This window comes from Carcharhinus amblyrhynchos, chromosome 18 (assembly GCF_965287045.1).
Source record: "Carcharhinus amblyrhynchos chromosome 18, sCarAmb.v2.hapA, whole genome shotgun sequence".
NCBI lineage: Eukaryota > Metazoa > Chordata > Chondrichthyes > Carcharhiniformes > Carcharhinidae > Carcharhinus > Carcharhinus amblyrhynchos.
Window position 1 is genome coordinate 38,890,210 of NC_137341.1, and position 24,266 is coordinate 38,914,475.

The 24,266-nt window shown below is 43.7% G+C and overlaps 1 protein-coding gene across 2 annotated transcripts in view; it reads left to right on the forward strand.

Annotated features, from left to right (window-relative positions):
• The window catches only part of nherf2 (NHERF family PDZ scaffold protein 2), a 131,502-nt gene extending 107,236 nt beyond the window's left edge, over window positions 1–24,266 (forward strand). For both annotated transcript variants that reach the window (XM_080206851.1, XM_080206852.1), the window contains 4 exons: window positions 8,913–9,092; window positions 9,214–9,367; window positions 13,086–13,129; window positions 23,980–24,266. In XM_080206851.1, the coding sequence (XP_080062977.1) occupies window positions 8,913–9,092; window positions 9,214–9,367; window positions 13,086–13,129; window positions 23,980–24,138 (537 nt within the window). In that variant the 3' untranslated portion in view covers window positions 24,139–24,266. The remainder of the gene's footprint in view (window positions 1–8,912; window positions 9,093–9,213; window positions 9,368–13,085; window positions 13,130–23,979) is intronic.

The following is a 24,266-nucleotide window of genomic DNA, read 5'->3' on the forward strand; positions in this document are numbered from 1 at the left end:
TGAGAGGGGATCTCGCTGAAAGGTATAAAATTCTGACAGGGCTGGACAGATTGGATGGAGGGATATTGTTTCCTCTGGCTGGGGATCTAGAGCAAGCGGTCAGTCTTGGGGAACTGGGTAGGCTTTTTAGGATTGCGCTGAGGTAGAATTTTGTGTTGAGCCTGTGGTCTTCTCAGCCTTCTGTGGCTGAGAATTCTAAGTCACTGAATATATATAAATCAATAGATCTCTAGGCCCTAAAGGTGTCGAGATGATGGGAGAATGTGGGGATATGGTGTTGAAATAGAGGATCAGCCATGATCAAATTTATAAGAATCATAAAGAATAGGCAATTTAGCCACTCGAGCCTGCTCTCCGCCACTTAATACAATCATAGTTGATCTCCTCTTGGCTTCAACTCCACCAACCTGCCTGAAATTAATGGCAGAGCAAGCACAAAGGACCAAATAGCCTATTTTCTGTTTCTATGACCTTGTGGTCATTGAATTATGCAGCAATAGTGGCGGTGTTCGGGAAATAGCACTCAGCCTATAGCAGATCTGGACATGAGGCAAGGTAAATTCCAGTGCTGAAAAGCTTTAGGAACCACTGGTCCAAGGTCACCTATTCCTCCCAACCGTGCAACCCTTATCATTCCAATTCCAATTCTCTTCCCGCACCTAGTAATGCACTAAGACTTTTGCCTGTTCCCACAGCTGCTAACCTATCAGCACACTTTATCATGCCAGGCTTAAATTACTCTAATACCATCTCCCCAAATCTTATTTTCCTGGAAGAACAGTGGGTGTCAAAGACCCAGTGCTGCTCGGAGAGTGGGGAGTTTGCTTTCTTCCTAACCTTTCCAATCTCATCAAAAACAGATTAACTGGTCATTTATCACATTGCGGATTGCAGGACAATTCTTGTATACATAATGACAGTCTCTACATTCCGACGTATCTAATTGCCTGTGAAGCTGTTTGGGACATTTCTACAGGGATTGCTTCTCCATAATGGATCCTTCAGTAACTTGAACTTCAGCGAAGGTCAATGCATGATGATTGGAATAAAATATCTTCAAGACTATAGTACTTCTTTGAGCTGTAATGCTCTTGTGCAATACAGCCCCGCTGGCTGAACGGAAGGGACGTTGATCAAATTTAGTTTGAGCATCATTAATTGTGGAAAATAGCAAAACAGTAACATAATATTTTCTGGTTCAGTAGCCTATTACACTCACCATTGTAATCGCAGAACGCATTATGCCGCTAAACTCTGTCTGACTCCAGTAGGATAATCAGGCTGGTAAGAAATCAAAAGTTTCTTGCCAGCTTGCTTCTCTAAAGCCAATGGTGATTTTAGGCACATACGCAGTGTCTTCGCTTCCGTTTCATTAGCACGAGGGTGGCACGATTGTTAGTACTGCACCCTCTCAGCGCCAGGGACCCATGTTCGATTTCCAGCTCGGGATCACTGTCCATGTAGAGTCTGCACGTTCTCCCTGTGTCTGCATGGGCTTCCTCTGGGTGTTCCAGTTTTCCTCCCACAGTCCAAAACATAAGTTATAAATGTTTATTATTAGTCACAAGTTAGGCTTACATTAACGCAGCAATGAAGTTATTGTGAAATTCCCCTAGTTGCTGCACTTCGGCACCTGTTTGGGTCAATGCACCAAATATCTTTCAGACTGTGGGAGAAAAGCGGAGCACCTGGAAGAAGCCCACGCAGGCACAGGGAGAACGTACAAACTCGACACACGTTGATCCAACAGGGAATCGAACCCGGGTCCCTAACCACTATGCCACATGCTAAAAGATTTGCTGGTTAGGTGTATTGGCCATGCTAAATTCTCCCTCGTGTACCCAAACAGGCACTGGAGTGTGGAGACTAGGGGATTTTCACAGTAACCTCATTGCAGGGTTAATGTAAGCCTACTTGTGACGCTAATAAAAATTTAAATAAAAAAACATAAGAGTGCCCGTTGATTCTGTGGTTTGTCTTTGAAGTGATCAATCAAAACTTAGAAAATTAAAAGAACAAATACATAAAGGCTCACTGGTATTTGGAAGCTTTAACAGCTAAAGTTTATTTATTAGTGTCATAAGTAGGCTTACATTAACACTGCAATGAAGTTACTGTGAAAATCCCCTAGTCGCCACACTCTGTCACCTGTTGGGGTACACTGAGGGACAATTTAGCATGGCCGATGCACCTAACCAGCACGTCTTTGGACAGTGGGAGGAAACTGGAGCACCCGGTGGAAACCCACAGACACGGTGAGAGTGTGCTGACTCCATGCAGACAGTGACCTGAGCCAGGAATTGAAACCGGGTCCCTGGCACTGTGAGGCAGCAGTGCTGACCACTGTGCTGCCTGGCGGGGAAAGATTTGGGTGGAAAAATTGACTGATTTTAGGGTAAGTGACTACGTTGAGCTCACAGTTGAACTGTGCAGGGTGCTGGCCTTGTAGCATTGAAAATCTACAGTTAACCTTTACAAATGTTTATTTTCATGAACATACGTCATGAATTGTGATCATTATGTCAAGTAAAAGAGCAACTGGTCAAAAATGGGCACAAGTGAGTAATGTGCTTTATTTTTTAAAAAAAGGCTGTACTGTGAACTATTATAATGGAGAATTTGGGGATAATTTAGCATTTGGGCATTGTAAGTACGTGTCTGGGTAAGTCCATAGTGCATTCAGAGTTATAAGTGCTGGGAGCAAGTTGACATAGTGTACAGTTGCAAATTGCAGATGATGTACAGAGAATCAACCCATACTCTGCTAACTGCTAGTTCTTCTTTTAAAAACTGCACTTTTGGGTGGGTTTTTAAGCTTTATTCGCCTGACACAACAGCTGCCCTCAAAGCTGATGCCTCAGGTATATAGCTGAGGAATATGTTTGAACAGAAATAATATGGGGCAGGCGCATAGCAATTCCAGTACCTTTTTACGTAGAAGCATAAATCCCTACAGTGCAGAAGAGGTCATTCAGCCTATCAAGTCTGCACCAATTCACTGACAGAATATCTTACCCAGGCTCCCAACCTATTCCCACACATTTACCAGTGCTAATCTATTTAACCTACTCACTTTGGGACACCTAAGGGGCAAGTTTTAGCATGGCCAAGCCACCTGATCTGCACATCTTTGAACGATAGTGAGGAAACTGGAGCACCCAAAGGAAACCCACGCAGACACTGGGAGAAAGGGCAAACTGTTAAGCTGGAGGTGCAAACCTATACACGATAAACTATTTGCAAGGTTTTAAGTGAAGTGGGATAAATACCTTGATCCCTTAAAGGGTTGTAGCAATTGCTATCCTCACTTCCATCGATATTATTCATTGTCTCTTCGCATTGTCCTGTGTTCCTGATTGACACTTTTTTGGTTTTGTCTTTGGGAAAATTAAACAGAAGTTTGTTTTTGTCTTTTAAAAAGCATTTAGACAGTTACATGGGTAAGATGGGTATAGAGGGATATGGGCCAAACGTGGGCAATTGGATGTAGCTTAGTAGTTTAAAAAGAATAAGGTAGCCTGTTCCAATGCTGTAAACCTCTGACTCTAAGTATCTGTTGCATGAAATAATACCACTGAGTCAAATAAAGGCTGTCATCCAATATTGTAGTTCAGATGACAGTTATACACCGTTTTAGCATTGCTTTCAGTACACATGACGTATGAATCCTTGAAGTCGGGTTCCAATAAGTGAAGTGTATCTCTCCCTCAACACACGTGGGCTGCAGAGCACCACTTTAAAGCAGTCGCCACCTTTTTAGCTGGAATACACAGCTCAGTTTGCATTATGGGTTGACTTGAAGATTATTGTTACTGTGCCAAAGTACAAATCGTTTTTGGGCACTTCTCCCAACAAATGAGGAGGTCTTTGCGCAATTAGCAACCGCAAAAAGGCTTATTTGATTTGTGTGTAGGCAAGTGCGCTTTAGGACATTACCTGCCAGATGTGACAAACATCTGCAGCATGCCAGATGCTGTTTGTTGCTATTGTGCATCACAGTTGGTGCGATCTTGCTAATCTTACTGAAATTGTTTGTTACTCAGTTAATCAGAGAAATACAGAATCCGCCACCCCCCATTCCAGCACTGAGGTGCATTGAGATTTACTCTGAGGATATTGATTTGAGTTATTACTGTCCCATGTATTGGGATACAGTGAAAAGTATTGTTTCTTGCACGCTATACAGACAAAGCATATCGAGCGTAAAGTACATAGGTGAGAAGAAAAGGAGAGGGTGCAGAATGTAATGTTACAGTCATAGCCAGGGTGTAGAGGAAAATCAACTTAATATGAGGTAGGGCCATTCAAGAGAGATCTAAGGGTACATGTTCACAGCTCCTTGAAAGTGGAGTCACAGGTGGACAGAATGGTGAAGAAGGCATTTGACATGCTTTGTTTCATCGGTCAGAACATTGAATACAGTTGGAATGTCTTGTTGAAGTTATACAAGATATTGGTAAGGCCACACTTGGAATACTGTGTGCAATTCTCGTCACCCTGTTATAGAAAGGATATTATTAAACTAGGAAGAGTGCAGAAAAGATTTACTAGGATGCTGTCGGGACTTGATGGATTAAGTTATAAGGAGAGGCTGAATAGACTGGGACTTTTCTCTCTGAAGCGTAGGGAACTCAGGTGATATTGTAGAGGTCTATAAAATAATGAGGGGCACAGATCAGTTAGATAGTCAATATCTTTTCCCAAAAGTAGGGGAGTCTAAAACTAGAGAGCATAATTTTAAGGTGAGCGGGAAGAGATACAAAAGTGTCCAGAGGGGCAATTTTTTCACAGAGGATGGTGAGCCTCTGCAGCAAGCTGCCAGAGGGAGTAGTAGAGGCGGGTACAATTTTGACTTTTAAAAGGCATTTAGATAATTACAAGGGTACAATGGGTATAGAAGAATATGGGCCAAATTCAGGCAATTGGGATTAGCTTGGGTTTTTTTTAAAAGAGGGGTGGCATGGACAAGTTGGGCTGAAGGGCCTGTTTCTATGCTGTAAACATCTGACTCTGACTCAAAGTCTGATGGCAGCAGGGAAGAAGCTGTTCCTGAGTCGATTGGTACATGACCTCAGACTCGTGTATCTTTTTCCCGACGGAATAAGGTGGAAGAGAGAATGTCTGGGATGCGTGGGGTCCGTCATTATGCTGGCTGCTTTGCTGAGGCAGCGGGAAGTGTAGACAAAATGAATGGATAGGAGGTTTGCGTGATGGACTGGGCTATGTTCACAACCCGTCGTAATTTCTTGCTGTCTTGGTCAGAGCAGGAACCAAGTTGTGATACAACCAAAAAGAGGCTTTCTATGGTGCATCTGTAAAAGTTGGGAGTATATTTTTGCCTGAAGTGATTCATAAGATTTGAAAGCTCAAGGAAGACTTTGTTAGGTAGCACTGCTCACAGTCTCAGAACACCTTATACACTTTATTGATTATACAAGCAGCGAAGTACTTTTTTGATGTGAAGTTACTGTTGTGATGTTGGAAATGTTGCAGCCAATTTGTGCACAGCAACATCCCACAAGCAGCAGTGAGAAAAATGGCCATGTGTTTCTTTGTAGCCATGTTGGTTGAGTGGTAAATATTGGCCAGAATGCTGAGCGTGAGCTCCTTGGTGCTCCACCTGTCCCTTTATCCTCTCCATCTTATCAGCACTCGCCCTCTAAATATTCAGAATATTTTCAGCTGAATATTGAAAGATGGTTTGCAGTGCCAAATGGCCTATTTCTTATATTAGTGTCACAAGTAGGTTTACATTAACACTGCAGTGAAGTTACTGTGACAATCCCCTAGTTGCCACACTCTGGCACCTATTCAGATACACGGAGGGAGAATTTCGCATGGCCAATGCACCTAATCAGGCATGTCTTTCGGACAGTGGGAGGAAACTGGAGCATCCGGAAGAAACCCGCGCAAACATGGAGAAAATGTGAAAACTTCATACAGATGGTGACCCAAGCTGGGAATCGAAGCCCGGTCCGTGACGCTGTGAGACACCAGTGGTAATCACTGTACCACCACTGGTGTATGTTGTTTTTAAAGCGAGGCCTTCTTTGTTAACTTGGAACTGTACATGGATGGTTGGGCACTGTTAGCAGATGTAATTTTCAATGGCTAGGAGGGAATGGCAGGCCCCTTTCTTCTAATGTGAAGTTTGAGCATTATATCTAATCACACCATCTTGTAGATCAAAGCTGCTTCTCACTTGTTCTACCACTATGTGGCATTAAACATTGACACTGTATGTCACCTAGGCCAATGACTTGAAAATGAGAGCAGAGCATTAGACAGATCCAAGAGTGAAAGACTCTGATGTACGTGTTGATTTAGTTTGGGCTGTGCTGACTCGCTGGGTACAATTAACCGAACACTTGGTCGCAGAAATTGTTCAACTATTTGGTCAATTTTTCTTTCCTCAAGTTCAGCTTTTGGTGATGGAAAATCTCTGCGTTCTTGGCAGGCAAGGGTTTGTGTCGGGGACAGTCTTTCGGAAAAAATTATAAATTGGCTTGAAAACAAACTGATAAAAGCCAAGAAGACTGCATGACCACGTGGTGTAGTATGTGTCTCTTTCGATTACAGTGGGCAAGATTCCAATGGAGCCTCTTTCTTTCTCTGGTTGAGACGAAGGATATAATTGGGTAGATAGAGAAAATTTCCCCCAGCGGGGAGTTCAGACCAAGTAGATACATCCTTCAACTTCCGACCGGATCATTTGGGGTGATGTTAGGAAGCATTTCTTCACGCACACGCATTGTGAAGTTGAGTTTGTCAAGATGTAGAGAGAGAAAACATTGTGGTCCCTTTAATAGTTGGTTTTGTGTTGTGTGCTTGAATGTTTAAAATATAGGGTACACAGATTGCAACAATTGTAACCAGGACCAAGCATCAGGGTTACCTTGGTAATGGGCTTTGCAGGCTTTTGATAGCCTATCGATTTAAAGACGACACTTAACTATCAGGAATCTATCAAATTTGGATTTGCTGTTGTTGACTGTCTCAGACCAATCCTGAAGTAGAAAAATGGATAGGTCATTTAAAAATAGCAACTCAACTGCCTGCCTTCAGTAGTTCAGTTCAGTTCCATTGCATGGAACTTAAAATATCTCTTAAGTGAACTCTCCATCTATCTACCAGAAGGGTGCCAAATCAGAAAGAGTTTATCAACAACGACATTGACAAAAGAACTCCAAAGGTTTTTATTCCAAAGCCACAAGAACTGTTTGTTTATTGTTCTTGAGAGTGGCTAAGTTAGTATTATTTTTTGGTAATAAATGGTCCTTGTCTTTGTTTGAACAGCATTCCAGTCAAACTTTACTTAAATTGATGTGTTCCTTGTTTAGTTAAGATTCCTGGTTGGTTAAATAAATAAAATGTTAATGTGACTTTTCAAGTGAGTGTCAGGTCTTTGTTAATCAACCTCTAAATGCTAAGGTAGACACTTTCACAGATATGAAGTGAGGTAGAGGAGATTTACTCTGTGGCGTAACAGAAAGACAGTGGAAGTTCAAAACACTCTCTCCACCAGAAAAGCCACTGAAACTGAGACATCAACTGAAACGTCAAAATTGAGTTTGATGGGTTTTCATTGAGTAAGGATATTGAGCTTTCCAGAACCAAAGCGGGTGGTTAGAGTGAAGGTACAGATCGGCTACAGTCTCACTGAGTGGTAAATGAGGCTTGATGGAGGATTGGTCCAATTTCTTAATAGGCCATCCTCAGCATTTTTTAGTTATTCGTGTCACAAGTAGGCTTACTGCACTGATTTTACTGTGAAAATCCCCTAGTCGGGTACACTGAGGGAAAATTTAGCCAGTGCACCAAATCAGCATGTCTTTCAGACTCTGTGAGGAAACTGGAGCACCCGGAGAAAACCCACGCAGACGTGGGGGGAAGGTGCAGACTCTGCACTGACAGTGACCCAAGTCTGGAATCAAACCCAGGCCCCTGGCACTGTGAGGCAGCACTGCTAACCACTGGGCAACATTGACGTGGAGATGGAAGATCTTTGGAAAATGGCGCTAAGTTAAAATCATTGCATTCATCTCCCCACCAACGGGACTTGTAGCTCTTGAATTCCATCTGTCACCATCTCCACATCTCTCTTCCTTTTAAACACTCCTTGAGGCACAAGCTTTTCATCGCCTATCCTAATATCTCCTCATAAGACTTGGTTGCTTTAACTTGTTTGATTTAATTTGTTTGATATTGTTGTGGGAGATTACAAATAAATTAAAGATGCGATATCATGCGCATTTGCATTCTCTCCCCGTTTTCTGCATAGGTTTCCACCCAGAGGAAATCCTCCCACGGCCCAAAGATGTGTGGTTTAGGTTCAACGGCCATGCTCAATTGCCCTTAAGTGTGTCCCACGATATAGGTTAGAGATATTAGCGGGGTAAATATGTGGGGTTACAGGGATAGAGACTAGGTAACTATCTACCTATGCAACTAAAGGGGCGGTACAATGATTAGCACTGCTGCCCCTCAGCTCCAGGGACCTGGGTTTGATTCCCAGCTTGGGTCACTGTGTGGAGTTTGCACATTCTCCCCATGTCTGCATGGGTTTCCTCCAGGTGCTCTGGTTTCACCTCATCTTCCAAAGATATGCGGGTTAGGTTGATTGGCCGTGATTATTTGCCCCTTAGTGTCCTGAGGTGTGGGGGTTAGAGGGATTAGCGGGGTAAATATGGGGGATGATGGATAGGGCCTGTGTGGGATTGTTGGCAGTGCAGACGCAATGGGCTGAATGGCCTTGTAGAGTTTCTATGATTCTATGAAGTTGTTTAACATGAGTAGATCTTTGCCCTGTTTCTATTTTGATTAAAATTGCTCCTGATCTGTGATGCGCTGCCTGTGGATGTGTACAGCAGAGTCCTGCACTTCTAAAAAGGTCTTGTGTTTTTATGTTGCAGGAACTCAATGGACAAACCAAAGAACTGTGCCCTCGGCTGTGCTGCATGAAGAAGTGCCAAAACGGCTATGGCTTCAACCTTCACAGTGAGAAAGCGAAGCCGGGCCAGTACATCCGATCGGTCGACCCGGATTCCTGCGCCGCAAGAGCTGGTCTGCAGCCACAGGACAGAGTTGTGGAGGTAACAGGAGCTTTGGCGAACTTTCCAACTCATTCTCCGTGATCCCACTGCTCCCTTTCGAGTTGGGATCTAATTGCCTGCGCCGGGAAAATCATGCGTTTTGTCTGTTGCCTCCTTCCAGGTGAACGGGGTGAATATTGAGGGGAAGAAGCATAGCGAAGTTGTGGCTTGTATTAAAGCCTGTGAGGAGGAGGCCAGGCTGCTGGTGGTGGACCCCGAAACGGATCAGTACTTCAAGAAACTGGGCATAACTCCAACAGAATCACATCTGAAAGGTGGGACTCTGGCACAAAGCTTTATTTAGTCTGGTGAAAAGTAAACTAGATACTTCATTCCATGTAGCCCACCTCCCCCACCCCACTTTCATTATTCAGCAGAGCTGCTCTTCAACCTCTGGCTCCACTGGAATCCTGATGTTGTTTGGCTTTGGGAATTCCATGTGGAATGTTGAAGTGGGCAAGTCGGAGGACCTCCTTGCAGGTATTCGGGGCGGCACAGTGATTAGCACTGCTGCCTCACGGTGCCAGGGGCCCAGGTTCAATTCCAGCCTGGGGTGGCTGCCTGTGTGGAGTTTACACACTCTCCCCGTGTCTGCGTGGGTATCCTCCAGGTGCTCCAGTTTCCTTCTGTTGGAGGATGTGCAGGTTAGGTTGATGCTAAACTGACCCTGAAATGCAGGATAAATATGTTGGGTTACGGGAATAGGGTCCTGGTGGGATTGTGAGCGGTGCAGGCTCGATGGGCTGAATGGCGACCTCCTGCACTGTAAGGATTCTGTTCTGTGCGTTCCCCTGGAGTTGACCATTTGAAGGTCTGGGATGGGAATAATTTGGCTGCTTGCCGCTCTCCTTGTTCGCTCTCAGCTGGCCCCGTGCTGATTTGCCCCTTTGAAATTCTAGAAGTTTCCTTCGGCTTAGCATTTTAGAGCACAGAACGATGCCCTTGGGCCCATGTATCTGTGCCAGCCGTAGAAATAGCTATCTATTCTAAATCCATTTTCCACTTTTTTTTTTGCTTTGTATCAGTTGTTCCCCATCAACAAAGAAGAAATTTGAGTTGAGTTTTCTTATTGATGATACTGGGGGTATCCTTCGTGTTTGCTGTTGTTTCAAATTGTTCTTTCTCCTTTATTTCTGATGGCCCATAGTAAAAAAAAACAATCGTCAAGCTGTATTGGGAAAGTGTGATATCGGAGGGAGTTAAGTGTGATCTAATAGGAATTGCTCCCTGGAGTGGATACTTTTTAATGTATTGGCCATTGTGATTGAGGAGCCAGATTACAGAATAGTCCCTTCAGGCAATATCGAGCTACAATCCCAACAAACAATGCAGGAAATACTCAGCAGGTCAGGCAGTACCTGTGGAGAGAGAAACAGAGTTAACGTTTCCAGTTTCATCATTCCGTTCTGATGGGTGTTCAGTCTGAGAGTCGAGCTCCTCCACGCAATCCCAGAAACCCACCTCAAACACCCTCAGATTTTGCCTGTTCACCTCCTACGTGTTCCAGTCCCCACTTCAATACTGTAGCTCATAGAATCCCTCCAGGGCAGGAAGAGGCCATTCAGCCCATCGAGCCTGCACCAACACCGATCCCATCCCTGCTAATTCCCCTGAAGCTGGAAATTGTCCAAAATCTAGCAAGCTCACCCAGAGGCCATAACAACAGGCAGTGTCTGAGATGCCATCTTTCAGAGAAGACGCAAACTCAGTAGGGAGCCGATTTCTTGATTAGCGGAATTTCACAAGCCTGGGCCTCTATTACTAGCCCAGTGATATTATTGCTGTGCTGCTGCCTTGCTAGAAAAACAACCGATGCCCTTGTGTGTGAATCATTCTTTATTTTGTTTAATTCTAACTCTGACCTAGCAGTTATTTATGTGATTGCTGCTGACTTTGATCATTCTTGGATCACTCCACTAAGTTGTTGATTTATATAAGTATTGTCGCTCCATCTTTTTCAAAGGAACTCAACCTTTGGAAGGAGCAGGAGAAATGGAAGCAGCCTTTCTGGTTAGCACTGCTGCCTCAGTAACAGGGGCCTGGGTTCAATCCTGGCCGCGGGTCACTGTCTGTGTGGAGTTTGCACATTCTCCCCATGTCTGCATGGGCTACAGGTGTCCTGGGTTTCTCTCGCAATCCAAAGATGTTGAGGGTTAGGTTGATTGGCCATGCCAAACTACCCTTTATTGTTGGGGGATTTGCAAGGTAAATGGGGTTGCGGGAATAGGGCTTGGGTGGGATGGTTGGCCGTGCAAGCTTGATGGGCCAAATGGCCTCTTCCTGCCTGCAGCGCAGTGATTCTAAATCCATTCACTGTTTTTAAAACCTGTGTGTCTGGAATTAATAAATGCACAGCTTGATGCCCTGCAGTTGCCAAGAATGGAATTGAGACTGCCCACAGTCACATCACTTTAGAGCTTCCAGCCTGAAGGCAAAGTAGATGTTAATCCCATAGAGCTCCAGAGGTGAAAGTAGTCATTGGCTTCTTGGCACAGTGTTGCACAATAAAATTAGTGAAAGAGTTGGGATTCTGTATCATATTGCTTTTTTTGTATGTGAAGAGTACAGTTTGTTAAACGAGTCACCGACTCAAACCAAAATCTGTTTGAGCTTGTTCTTCTCTGACTGAAAGACTGTGCAGTAACTGGACACAGGAGAGTCACAGACCTTGTTGTGATGCATCAAGTTGCATCATGCCCTTGGCAAATGCCATTTTCAGAAGAGCTGGACCCGAACAGTTACTGAGCTTGGGTTGAGGCGATTAAATCTGGGGCAATATTTAAGCCAGGGGCCTTTCAGTGATTGCGTTATCAAACTCTGCAGCTCCAAGATGGTGTCCACAACAATGTTCCAGTGATAAGTGTCGACAATGTTTGTTTGTTCACTCTAGCAGTTATCATAGCCATTGTTGGCACGCCGTAGTACATTGCAGAGATTGAATTCAATTTCACAGCTTGCCGTAGTGAGGTTTGAACTTGCAGGCGTTGAATTTTATGGGAGTTCGCCCAATTTCCCACTGAAATTACAATTTGATGGGGAATGCCAATGGGATTTCTACCCCCTTGATAAGGGTGGCACAGTGGTTGGCACTGCTGCCTCACAGCACTAGGGACTCGGGTCTAATTACAACCTTGGGTGACTGTATGGAGTTTGGAGACGTGTTCTCCCCATACCTGTGTAGATTTCCTCCAGGTGCTCCCATTTCCTCCCACAGTCCAAAGATGTGCAGCTTGAGTGGATTGGCCAAGGTAAATTTCCTTTGGGACACTAAGGTGTGTAGGTTAGATAGATTTAGCTACGGTAAATATGTGAGGTTATGGGGAGAGAGTGGATGAGGGGGCCTGGGTAAGATAGTGAGAGACGCAATGGGCCAAATGACCTCTCGCACTGCAGGGATTCTGTGATATTGGGGATATGGTGGTGTAGTGGTAATGTCACTGGACTAGTAATCCAGCGGCCCAAGCTAACAATCTGGGGACGTAGGTTCAGATCTCATCACAGCAACTGGTGGAATGTAAGTTCAAATTCAATTAATAAAAAGAAATCTGGAATATTAAGCTAGTCTTAGTAATGGTGACTATGACAACTATCACTGATTGATTGTTAAAATAAAAACATTTGGTTCGCTAATGTTCTGTAGGGAAGTAAACCTGCCATCCTTACCTGGTGTGACGGGTATGACTCTTGCCCTCTGAAATGGTCGAGCAAGCCATTCGGTTCAAGGGCAATTAGGAATGGGTAATAAATGTTGACCTTGCCGGTAACACCCACATCTCATGATAGAATCTTAAAACATACTGTTGCTCCAATACCAGAACCAAAATGATACAGTGCCCAACAATTTATTGTGTTTCTCTTTTGGTTAATTAACATCAGTCTCTCTAACGTGGTCATTCATGAAATCTGGGTCGTTTAGTGAGTGGTGTATATCGGAAGACCGCCCGCGGTTGATACTTTTCTTTTCCATTTGATTTTGTCCCCTCTCCGTTTCAGGGCCTTTGCCACAGCCACTGGCGAATGGATCTCCACGAACACCGGTGAGTAGTGACTGACAGATGTTTGATGCCACAAGCAAGTGTAATTCTAATTCCGCAATCGGCGTTTTGAAGATTGTGAATGATAAATGCTGCCGCAACTCCCGTCTCTTCCATTTGAAATACAGAAGTGTTCTCGCACGGGGACTGCGCAAAAAAAAAGGCCATTCAGCCCACCTAGTCCATACTCCACTTAAGCTTCCTCCCATCTAACTGTCAGCACGACCTCTATCCATTTCTTCCCCGTATTCTCATGGAATCCCTACAGTGCAGAAGGAGGCCATTTAGCCCACTAAGTCTGCACCGATTACAATTCCACCCAGGCCCTATCCCCATAACCCCACTTATTTATCCTGCTAATTGCTCCAACTCTAAAGGGCAAGTTAGCAAGGCCAATCAATCCGCTGTTCTCTCCACACAGATGCTGTCAGACATGCTGAGATTTTCCAGCATTTGCTGTTTTTGTTTCAGATTCCAGCACCTGCAGTATTTTAATTTTTCACCTAACCCGCACATCCTTTGGACTGTGGGAAGAAACCGGAGCATCCGAAGGAAACCCAGGCAGGCATGGGGAGAATGTGCAAACTCTGCATAGTAAAAAGTCTGACAACACCAGGTTTCAGTCCAACCGATTTATTTGATAGTGAATTCACTAGCTTTCGGGTTAGCCCCTTCATCAGGTGAATGGAGAGTTCTGGCCTCAGACAGAGCATATGAAGCACAGACAGTTTACAGATTACTGATTAGAATGCGAATCTGACCTTCGGGTAAGCATTCTCCAAGGTGGCTTTCACGACACACGACAGTGCAGAGTCGCTGAGCAGAGACTGATGGCCAAGTTCTGCATGCATGAGGACGGTCTCAACAGGGATCTTGGGTTCATGTTGCACTATTTGTAACCCCCGTGACTTGCCTGGGTTTGTAAAACCTCACTCACTGTACTGTCTGGAGACAATACACATCTCTTTAACCTGTGATCAGTGCTCCTTCCACACACATTGTTAGCCACTTTAAGACTTGAACAGCAGGTTAGGTGTAAAGATTTGCATTCTAATCATTAATCTGTAAACTGTTTGTGCTTTATATGCTGTGTCTGAGGCCAGAACACTCCCTTCATCTGACGAAGGGGCTAACCTGAAAGCTAGTGAATTTACTATCAAATAAATCGGTTGGACTGAAACCTGGTGTTGTCAGACTTTTTACTGTGTTTACCCCAGTCCAACCCGGCATATTCACATCAAAACTCTGCATAGACAGTGATCCGGGTCCCTGGCACCATGAAGCAGCAGTGCTAACCACTGTGCTACCCTTGTCTTGAGCACATTCCCTGTAGTAGCAAGTTCCACATTCTCACTAAGAAATCAACTGGGGAATTCTTAATGAAAATGTGGAACTCCGCAGTAATTTGCTTTTTAACGTATTTTAAAAATCACTAAGAAATCAACTTGGGAATTCTTAATGATTTTTAAAAATACATTACGTTAAAAGCAAATTACTGCAGATGATGGAACCAGAAGAGAAACGCTGGAAAATCTCAGCAAGTCTGGCAGCCTCTATGAGGAGACATAAGAGTTGACGTTTTGAGTCCAGATGACCAGTTTTCAAAGCTGAAAGGCATAAAAAGTGGGGGATGCTCATACTGTGGAGGGAGGGAATGAAAGATGAGTCATAGTCACACAAGTCAGGGGAAAAGAGTGCTATTGATTTTCCCCAGACAGAATAATGTGTGTACCATCCTTTATTCTCTCTGTAGACAGCTGTTAACAGTCTTTTCCCCTGGTTTCTGTGGCTCTGATTCATCTTTCATTCCCATCCCCTGCAGTATAAATATCCCCACTTTCTCTGTCTTTCAGCTTTGACAAAGAGTCGAAACGTCAACTCTTTTCTCTCCTCACAGAAGCTGCCAGACCTGCTTGAGATTTTCCAGCGTTTTTGTTGGTTTAAAAATGTTATTGCCCTCTAGTTTTGCTCCTGCCCCACAATTGGAAAATTTTCTCTCCATGTAAGCCTTCAATAATTTTACAACCTCCTGGTCACCCCTCTGCTGTAGATTGCACTAAAGCACGCACAACCATATAAGTATTCAGAGATTGTTCGTGGTGGGAGTTTATAGAAGAAAAATCACAAACTCCACAGTACAGAAAGAGGCCATTTGGCCCATTTGAGTCTGCACCGACCACAATCCCACCCAGGCCCTATCCCCATATCCCTACATATTTACCAACTAATCCCTCTAACCTACACACCTCAAAACACTAAAGGCAATTTTTAGCATGGCCAATCAACCTAACCCACACATCTTTGGACTGTGGGAGGAAACTGGAGCAGACGCGAGAAGAATGTGCAAACTCCACACAGCCAGTGACCCAAGCCGGGAATCAAACCCAGGTCCCTGGAACTGTGAAGCAGCAGTGCTAACCACTGTGCTACCGTGCTGCCAAATATTGTGTGCAGTGCTGTCCAGGAGACAGCACCATTTGGAACTGGTCTGTATGGAGGTATCGGGTAACAACATGCTTTTACCATCACCAGAACTTCTAGAACTTGCATCCATCAGCCAGGTGGATGCTGTCTTCAAAACTGGGAAAGGAACAATTTTGTCTGGGGGTGAAATAGATACTTTTGATGCCGGGCAATAGAAGTGGACATGGGGTGGGGGGGAAGGACATTGGATCATGGATGATTCAATCCATCTCCCTCTTCCTTCATTCAAAATTACCAGCAAGTTTTCCATTTTTCCAATCATATCCTTGATTGCAAATATCCTGTGTCTTGCTGATCCACACACTAAGTGCAATGAAGTTGCTGCGAGGTGGGTGCTGCTCAGCAGGAGGGAAGCAAGAGGGAGTCCCTTGTCACTATTCCTTGGGAGACCTGACGCTATTGTAAGAGAAACAAGTACAGAGCTGGGCATCGTTGAGTGTCCCAGTGAATTAAGGCCAGATTCTCTGTTGTTGTGAGCTGCCGGCTAATAAGGGACTGGCTTTTCGGTACTGGCTGGGAACCAAGGCCTTCATTGAGTGTTCAGATTTTGAAATGCAACAGTATTAAAGACCGTAGTCATGTAATCTCTGCCCAGGAGGTAATATCTTATGATCTGTCATTTTATATCAAGTCAGTAAAGACATACTATAAGAAAGCATTGCTTTCTTTGAACAATAAACATAGGGCATAATTCCTGGCCCAGTGTTGCTGTTGCGGGGAACCCTCTGGGAAATCCCTCAAGGTAAGGGTTCACCTGGTATTGGCTAGATGGACCAACTGACACTGTGCTTTAAATTACTAAGTATGGCTAGTTCTGCCCATTTTACACTCATAGTTGCTTTGAAAGAGTTAGAAGAAGTATAAAAAACACTTCTAACTTTACTGTGACTGAGTCCTGCACTCTCAACGTCAGGGACCTGGCTTCGATTCCGGTTTGGGTCACACTCTGTGTGGAGTGCAAAGAACCCATTGAACAATCTGTGATTGCAGCAACACAGTTTGAAGAAATGTGTGAATTCATGCAGCTAGATGATGAATAGATTAAAGATAGAGACCCCTTAGTGGCAGAAAGCTACTGAAAGATGAGAAACACGTGCGCAGGAGAATGATAGATGCACGTAGAAATATACGGAGATTGTAAAGCATTCGTTATAACACAGATATAGCAGAACAGACTAGGAGATACGTTGTGCTGAGAGACTTTCTGGGCTGAAGGATCAGAGCAATTAAAGATCAAGGCCAGGATACAAATGCTGTGAAAGACATCATACGAAGGAAAAGAAGGATTGCTCTCGGTGGGGAAAGTAGTGATTTAACTGCAAGAAGCCAAATCATTTCACATACAAATGTTTGGCTTGAAAGAAGCAAAACAAGCCTACACAGATGGCCACTTGGCCACAGCAGAAGAGTCTAATGAAGCACTATACACCATACAGTAGGTGGGGTCAATCGAGTCGATAAATGATTGCTGCAATGATGACTGCAGAAGGAGAGTAAACCAAGATAGTGTCAGATAGACACTGGTGCGTTATGCCACAAGGTGACCTTCACAGATCTGTGGAAATTAGCTCAAATTGGGGATCCAGCAAGGATGCCCTCAGAAGTATGGATGAGGTTATATGATGGCTCCATACACGTACTGAGATGACAAATTAGTCTGAGAGTCCAGTGCAGTGGCAAGAAAGAAAATCTGGAGTTCCGGATCATAAATAGGATGCAACTGCCAGTCATCTCAGCTGACACATGTCTACAGCTTTAACTGGTGACCCTGAACTTGCAAGCAGAGATTTATAGCTTGTTGTAGCACACTTAAACTGTTGACTGCTGAACAGATCTTACAGGAAGACAAAGATGTGTTGCAGAGTCGGGATGTCTATCTGGAGAATATCATCTCAAAATAGATGGGTAGAAGACCAATTCAGTTTAAAGTTTATTTATTAGTCACAACTTAACACCGCACTGAAGTTACTGTGTAAGTCCCTCAGTTGCCACACTCTGGTGCCTGTTTGGGTGCCCAGAGAGTATTTAGCATAGCCAATGCACCTAACCAGCACATCTTTTGAACTGTGGGAGAAAACCAGAGCACCCGGAGGAAACCCACGCAAACACAGGAAGAACGTGCAGATTCCATACGGGCGATGACCCAACCCAGAAATTGAACCCCAGTCCCTAGTGTTGAGGCAGCAGTGCTAACCACTGTGCCATGTGCTGCCCTTTTTGAGAAGCATTCCAACTGCCCTCGAGTTGAGCCTAAAGACAAGATAAAAGAGTTGGAAAAGAAGCAGTAAACAAGAAAGTGACAGCAACCACAGATTGGATTAGCAGCATGGTAGCAATGAAACAGCCTGGAAAGCTGCAAGTATGCCTAGACCCACAGGGTCTAAATAAAGTGCTGAAGAGATCTATCTCACTATCCCGTGCCAGCCATTCAAGGAATTTTGCAATAATTTGCCAAGGCAGCGACCTTTACCCTGGATGGAAAGGATGGTTACTGGCACATGAAGCTGGATGGGTGTAGCAACTTTCTAATGACATTCTGGATGTCCCTCGGGAGATACAGATGGTTGCACATGCTGTTGGCATATCCAGAAGAGTATCGACGCAGACAGCAGGAGATCTTCCCGGAGTAAAAGCTATAGCGGATAATTTACTAATTTATGAGGAGACAATGGAAGAAGCCATAACTGACCATGATCAAAATTTAACACGCATGCTAGAGAGCTGCCAAATGAGCGTGAAGTTAGAATCATAGAATCTCTACAGTGCAGAAGGAGGCCATTCAGCCCATTGAGTCTGCACCAACCACAATCCCGCCCAGTTCCTATCCACGTATCCCCACATATTTATGCTGCTAATACCCAATACTAAGTGGCAAATTAGTATGGCCAATCCACCTAACCCACACGTCAATTTTTTTCCTGTGCAGGAAAGAAAGCATGGATTTTCAAAAGGTAAACTCTACCATATGCTATTCTGTGAAATAAATACACCTATAAAGCAAATAAGAATTGTGGAATATGGAATTAAGAATCTACTGATGAAACCACTGCCAGTCGTCGGAAAAAAACTGGTTCATTAATGTCCTTTTTTAAGGGAAGGTAATCTGCCGTCCTTACCCAGTCTGGCTTACATGTGACTCCAGATCCACAGCAATGTGGTTGCTCTCAAATGACCACAGGCAACTAGAGATGGGCGATTAAATAGTGGCCAGCCAGTGAGGCCCATGAATTAAATTTTAAAAATCTCAGTGCGGAAAGAGGCCATTCAGCCCATTGAGTTTGTGACAGAATATCCTACCCAGGTCCTATCCCTATAACTTCACACATTTACTCTATTAATCCCCCTTAAGGCACTAAGACACTGAGGCAATTTAGCATGGTCAATACACCAAACCAGCATATCTTTCAGATTATGGGAGGAAACCGGAGCACCTGGAGAATGTGCAAACTCCACATAGCCACCTAAGGCTGGAATTGAACCTGGGTTCCTGGCGCAGTGAGGCAGAAGTGCTAGCTGTTGTGCCACTGTGCTGACCCTGTGAATGTAAGTGTATCCAGCAATGGGGAACAGTACCACTGACTGAACTGGACAACAAGGTTGCACTTGGATCCCAATCCAGATTCTAATGAGAAATGAGCAGCTCGGAAATAAATGGGACTATGGGAAAGTGCTGATGGACCATGACTGGTTGGAAAGCTCTTATGAAATGGGTTAGCACAAACATAATGGTCTGAATGACCTCTTTTAGTGCTTTAAGAGTCAATGTTGAAAATTCCTGAAGCATCTAATATCCTCCATTGGAAAGTGGGAAACTGATCCCATTCCCTCACCTCATTAGTGCTCTGTGCCTTTTTAGGAGGTAGTAATGCTTTGGAGTCCCACGTTCAAATCTCACCATGGCAGATATGAAAGCCCTGAAAACACATCTGGAATTAAAAATCTAATGATCATCAAACTATTGTCAATTGTTGTAAAAACTCATCTGGTTCACTGACTCCCTTTAGGGAAGGAAATCTGCTGTCCTTACCTGTTCTGTTATATGTGACTCCAGACCCATAGCAATAACTTCTAAGTGTCCTCTGAAAATGTTCTAGCAAGATGGGCAATAACAGCTGGCCTTGCCTGTGACACTCCCATCCAAATGCTGAATTTTTAAAAATTAACCCAACCTCAGGATGTTCTGCATAGTAACAATAAATTGCAATCTACATGAGGGTTCATTTATTCTGTACATGTCTGATCTCTGCGTTAATATTTCTCATTTCTGGGATGCTGTTCTTGCCTGAAGCAACTTCAGATTCAGTTACCATGTGATGAGAATGGAAACTTCTTGTTCCTGCAGTATGCTCCTCTGAGGTCAGAAAATAGACGAGACGTAACTTGTTTATTTATTGGTTTCACAAGTAGGCTTACATTAACACTGCAATGAAGTTACTATGAAAATCTCCCAGTCACCATACGCCGCTTGTACAGGTACACAGAGAATTTAGCACGGCCAATGCACTGGCGCATCTTTCGGGCTGTTGGAGGACACTGGAGCACCCGGAGGAAATCCACGCAGATGCTGGGAGAACGTGCAAATACCACACAGACAGTGACCCAAGCCGGGAATTGAACCCAGATCCTTGCTGCTGTGAGGCAGCAGTGCTAACCATTGTGCCACCATGTTGTATGTAGGTTGGAAGGGTCAAGATCCACTATTAGAATCCTCAACCAATGAGACATTTATTTGCCAGTTCTTCAATAACGGGAGATAATGTTGAATGCCTTGGCTAGCACATAGTGTTTATACACCTACAAACACCTTGGGCTTTCTACATTAAAGGTGCTGTATAAATACAGGGTTTTGTTCTACCCATGGTGTGAATATTTCTTACTTAGTTTGCAGTTTCATTTTAACAATGTTTGAATAGCTGACTGGGTTAGATTAAATGGATCCTTGTTGTATTAAGTGCCACCAGTTCTGCTATGACGCCTGTGAAATTGCCAATAGCAGCACGTATTAATTTTTTGTTCTACTAATGTCACAGTTTCTGTGAAAAGCAAATTCAGTTTTGCTTGTAAATACACACTTACAGGGAAGCAAAAATCTTGTAAAGATGGTGAATCTTGCCAACTTCCAACGCAGTGCAACTTGATTGTGACAAGCAATTAATTTGCTGCACACCTTCAGCAGTGAAGGTTTGCTAGATGCTTACCTCACAAGTGGACGTTGGACATGAGGCGAGAAAGCAGCAAATGTTGTCGCTGGTGGGGCTCTCTAGGACGAGAGGTCATAGTCTTAGGATAAGGGGTAGTAAATTTAAAACAGTTGAGGAGAGTTTGCAAATCTGTGGAATTCGTTACTACCCCAAATTGTGGTGGATGCTGGAACGGTGAGTAAATTTGAGGAGTTACAGATGTTTATTTGGTTATGGGGAGAAGGCAGGAAAATGGGGATGAGAAGCATGTCGCCTATGATGGAATGGCGGGATGTACTCAATGTACCAAATGGCCTAATTCTGTTCCAATATTTTATGAACTCATGAACTTGTAAATGTGCGTCACTCCACACTTTCAGTGACCTAATTAGTTTAGATCAGTCAGTGAGAAAGTACCCTTTGCCTAAGGGTAAATGCAACTAAAATGAATTAGCCCTGCTGTCAGCCAATGTAGGATATCAGTTTTCCTGAGTGCAAATTGACCCAATTCAAAATAAATTCTTTCCACATGGCAGGAAGGGATGGTATGTTGACCTGTGAAGGATTCCAGCCTTTCAGAAGGGCAAATGAAAGGGTTACAGCACATTACAGTGGACTGCATCAGATTGTGTACAACCTCTGAGTAATCACATATAACTAATGCTGGTGACAGATAATGCCATTTATTGTGGCCAGTTTTTGGTTTCATATTTGAGGAAGGATGTGGTGGCATTGGAGGCAGTTCAGAAGAGGTTCACTGGACTGATTCCGGGGATGAAAGGTACGAGGAGATGTTGCAACAACTTGGGCCGAAGTTCACTGGAGTTTAGAAGGATGAAAGGGGATCTGACTGAGGTACATAAACTTCTAAAAGGGGTTGATAGAGTAAACGTTGACCAAATGATTCCTCTTTGGGGACAGTCTAGGACACGAGGTCACAGGTATAGGTTGAGAGGCAGCAGATTTAAAACTGAGGTGAGGAGGAACTACCAATAGCGGAGGGTGTTGAATTTATGGAACTCGCTGCCCCATAGCGCGGTGCAGTCTGAATCATTGGATGATTTCAAGGGGGAGATTAGGTATATTTCTGATAAAACAGTGGGTTAAAGGGATATGAGGAATGGGTAGAGAGGTGGATTTGAGACCAGGGACAGATCAGCCATGATCTGAGTGAATGGCGGAGCAGGCTCGAAGGGCTGGATTTGCTTATTTCTGCTCCTAATTTCCATGTTCCTGCATCTGTAACAGAGCATGCCGTTGTCTTAAAGTTTAAACCTGTAACACAGAAGGTTTCAATTTGATTTTATTTATTTCCCCACAGATGACTGGAGAATCCCCTTCATCATTATTGAGTTAAAATGTACTGGCTTTGACATTATTTTCTTGATTTAGCAGTTAGCTGAAAGGAATTATTTTGAACTTTCTAGCAAGGTGAGACACAATGATGGTGCATGTTGGCTGAAACAAGACTGTAATTAAAAACCCAGTTCCCCACAAATCAGCACAACTTAATTGCAGGCCTTGGTATTTTTCAGCTCTTTTGGGGGTGTTTCATATTGTATGGAGAACGGTGATTATTTCTAAGAGTATCTCGCGTTTTCTTCGCATGGCTGCATACAAAGGTCTAATCAGACTTTTAAATGAAATTTATTTAGTCAAATTATAGGAATTATAATCTAAGGGGACTCTAATAATATGAATTGGATTGCAGAAGCATCCCAATTTAAAAAAAAAAGTCATGCTCTTATGATGTGCATACAATTGGAGCAGTGCCCTAATTAAAGTTGCAAAGCCAAGTTCTGTTTTGAAGCTTCCATGAATAGCATCACAATTAGAAACCTGGATCTTTGAACATTGCAAAAAAAAATTTAATCCGAAAGTTAAATTTTCATTCCGCCTACTTTTTCTTCAAGTACATGTTGCGTCGGATTTGCAACATGGAAATGGACCTTAGCGAACATTTCTGGTCTTAGGTTCCACACAACTTTTTTCCTCCCTCTCACCATTTCACCCCATCAATGTGTCCTTTTAAAGTTGTCTCCCACATGTTTATCTTGCTTTATCTTAAGTGCGGCTGTATATCCTACTAAACTGCTCCCTGTGGTGGTGAGTTCCACTTTCTATTTTGATTTATTATTGTCACATGTATTGGCATACAGTGAAAAGTATTGTTTCTTGCGCACTATACAGACAAAGCATACCATTCATAGAGAAGAAAAGGAGAGGGCGCAGAATGGATTGGTTACAGTCATAGCTGAGGTGTGGAGAAAGATCAACTTAATACAAGGTCGGTCCATTCAAAAGCCTGGCGGCAGCAGGGAAATCGAGAGCTTCACGTTTTTAGGTGTCCAGATCACCAACAACCTGTCCTGATACCACCCCCCCTCCCCCAACCATGCCGACACTATAGTTAAGAAAGCCCAGCCACGCCTCTACTTTCTCAGAAGCTTAAGGAATTTTGGCATATCAGTTACGACTCCCTCCAACTTTTACAGATGCACCATAGAAAGCATTCTTTCTGGTTGTATCACAGCTTGATACGCCTTCTGGTCTACCCAAGACTGCAAGGAACTACAAAAGGTTGTGAATGTAGCCCAATCCATCACGCAAACCAGCCTCCCATCCATCGACTCTGTCTACACTTCCCACTGCCTCGGAAAAGCAGCCAGCATAATTAAGGACGGCACACACCCTGGACATTCTCTCTTCCACCTTCCTCCTCTGAGGTCACGTATCAACCGACTCAAGAACAGTTTCTTCCCTGCTGCTGTCAAACTTTTGAATGGACTTACCTTGCATTATGTTGATCTTTCTCTACACCCTAGCTATGACTATAACACTACATTCCCCATTCTCTCTTGTCTCCTTCTCTACGAATGTTATGCTTTGTCTGTTTAGTGCGCAAGGAACAGTACTTTTCATTATTGTCACACACATTAATATACAATCAAATCAAAAGAGAAGAAACTGTTCTGCTCAAGTTTCTCCTGAATTCCCTCTTGGATTCATTGGTGACAACCTCTCATTTTGGACATGCCTTTCCTATCTATTAATTTAAAGATGTCTAATCAGGGTGGCACACTGCCACTGATGTTCTCTTTTCCAATCGGTTAGACGGTTTATTGCGTGGGTTTTGTTTTTCCTTGTGTATTTACTTCTCTTTTTTTTTTGTTTTTAAAACCGATGCAGATGAAGGGAGACCTAGACAATGATCCATTTGTAGAGAGCGGATTGAATTTGAGCCCAACAGCAGCTGAAACCAGAGAGAAAATGCAAGCAAAGCGCAAGAACAAGAGGGCCCCTGCGATGGACTGGAACAAGAAGCATGAAATTTTCAGCAACTTTTAAGCGGAGTGGATTGTCCATTTTGAACTCTTGGGTTCCCCTGACCTTGGGGCAGAGTTAACATCCTCACTCCATTGACCTTTCTGTTTCCTCTCCACATCAATGGCTGATGCAGCAGAAGACTTTTTTTT